Source organism: Phlebotomus papatasi, unplaced genomic scaffold (genome assembly GCF_024763615.1).
Source record: "Phlebotomus papatasi isolate M1 unplaced genomic scaffold, Ppap_2.1 HiC_scaffold_64, whole genome shotgun sequence".
Lineage (NCBI taxonomy): Eukaryota > Metazoa > Arthropoda > Insecta > Diptera > Psychodidae > Phlebotomus > Phlebotomus papatasi.
In genome coordinates, this window is record NW_026604839.1 from 53,959 (window position 1) to 55,609 (window position 1,651).

Here is a 1,651-nt window from a genome sequence, read left to right on the forward strand (position 1 = left end):
TCTCTATGAGGTGCTGCTGGAGCGCCACTCGAGGAACTCAAGGGCTGCTCCCTTACGTGAACCGGAGTCACAGGTGTCGATCCACTATTATCCTCCAGCAAATCAATTAAAGAGATTGAGGGATCAAATTGGACTCGATTCCCCGTTCCCGGGTTAGCTCCATTTCCCTCGGTACTAATTTGAGACAGGTTGAGATTGCCAAGCATTTCCGCTATGCGCTCTTGGGTCCTCACATCTCGGGGCTGGCTGGTCGACTGCAGGACAGCTGGACCGTCAGGGGTCGGATCAATTATCTGAGCCCGACTAGGATCCATCGACCACATCTCCATCCGTGCTTTCAGCACCGTGAGCTCGTGCTCCTGAGAACTCAAGGAGTTTTGAATACCTCTTAAATCCGTGGTGACCGTAGAAACTGACTCGGCCACAAGTTCCTCCAGAAAATCCCTCTGGCGCCGTTCTCGTTCATCCAGAAGGCGCGATATCTCTTCCAGAGTAGCCATAATTTCCATTGAGTGGCCTTATCCCACTTCTGACACCAATTGTTCCGGACTTGGCCAGGAAATGGATATGGCGGGAACTAATGAAAGATTAGGGTTTCCTTTAAGAACACTTTATTGGCTTCACTCCTATCACCAAGCTTATCACTGCTCTAATCACTCTCCTCCAACAGGAGCCTCTCGGTCCGAGGAGAGATTGATGGAGATCTCTCAGTGGTGCGGCTCGGGGTAGAAGGTGAATTCACCTTTTCCGAGCTCCCTGGGCGCGAAGGGTTTCCCACGCTAACCGTCCGGGACTGAGCGGTTGTACTGTCTCCCTCTTGGATTCGCACCCTCAAGGGTGGGTTTCCTTGCTGCCGCAACCGGCGCAACTGCACCTTTCGACCAGCGCGGCAACCACGTTTAGTTCGCCGCGGCCTAACGGGAGGGCTGCGTCCAGAAATGGCTACGCGCACCTCAGTTGGAGCGGGTCGATGGCGACGGCTGTCTGGTTGGAGGGTCGAATAGGCGGGCCGGAAGGGTAACTGGCTTCGCTGCAACGCCCTTCTCACCCTTTCACTATCAGCCGTGGCAGGCACTCGGCGCGGGGGTTGAGGAAACAGATCCCCTGCTGCTCGCACCACTACCGATCGGATCTTTCGGCGCGGGGAATCTGGGTGGCGGCCGGGCACTGTAAGTAAATAGCCGTTATTTGGCGCCACAAGAGGATTCCTCTGGTGCTTACTTTTGAGAGAGCTCCGTGGAAGGCTTTTCAGAGGTTCTCGTTGCGCTATAAGCTGCAATTTCAAATCCAAATTGAATGACCGTTGCACAGGCTCAAATCCCTGACTAGAGTGCAGTACGTCAACTTATTACCCACAGGTCATTCACAATTGTTTGTGTAGTTCGCCTGACGTATACGGGAATTTTAAATACCCCTGAGGTACGATGATCACCCGTTTAACCATCGTAGGACTCCCCAGGAGGGGTGCGGGTCATTTTCCCCGCAACAGTATTTTAGTAGGGGAAAATCCTCTCCCTTCGAACGTTCATGCCTTCGAATAATGTGAATTTTCTTTAATTTTTTTTCTAAGAGATTTACACATTTCTATTAAATGTTAGTATGTGATAATTACTTGCAAGTCACTTAGGAAAACTACCGGAATTACACATTA

General features: G+C 51.5%; 1 protein-coding gene across 1 annotated transcript; it reads right to left on the reverse strand.

Annotated features, from left to right (window-relative positions):
* Positions 1-604: 604 nt before the first annotated feature.
* LOC129809341 (uncharacterized) lies at positions 605-1,444 on the reverse strand. Its single transcript, XM_055859157.1, has 2 exons — positions 1,222-1,444; positions 605-1,167 (listed from the first exon to the last, which is right to left on the reverse strand). Coding segments are annotated over exons 1-2 (519 nt in total). The 5' UTR covers positions 1,223-1,444; the 3' UTR covers positions 605-649.
* Positions 1,445-1,651: the final 207 nt, after the last annotated feature.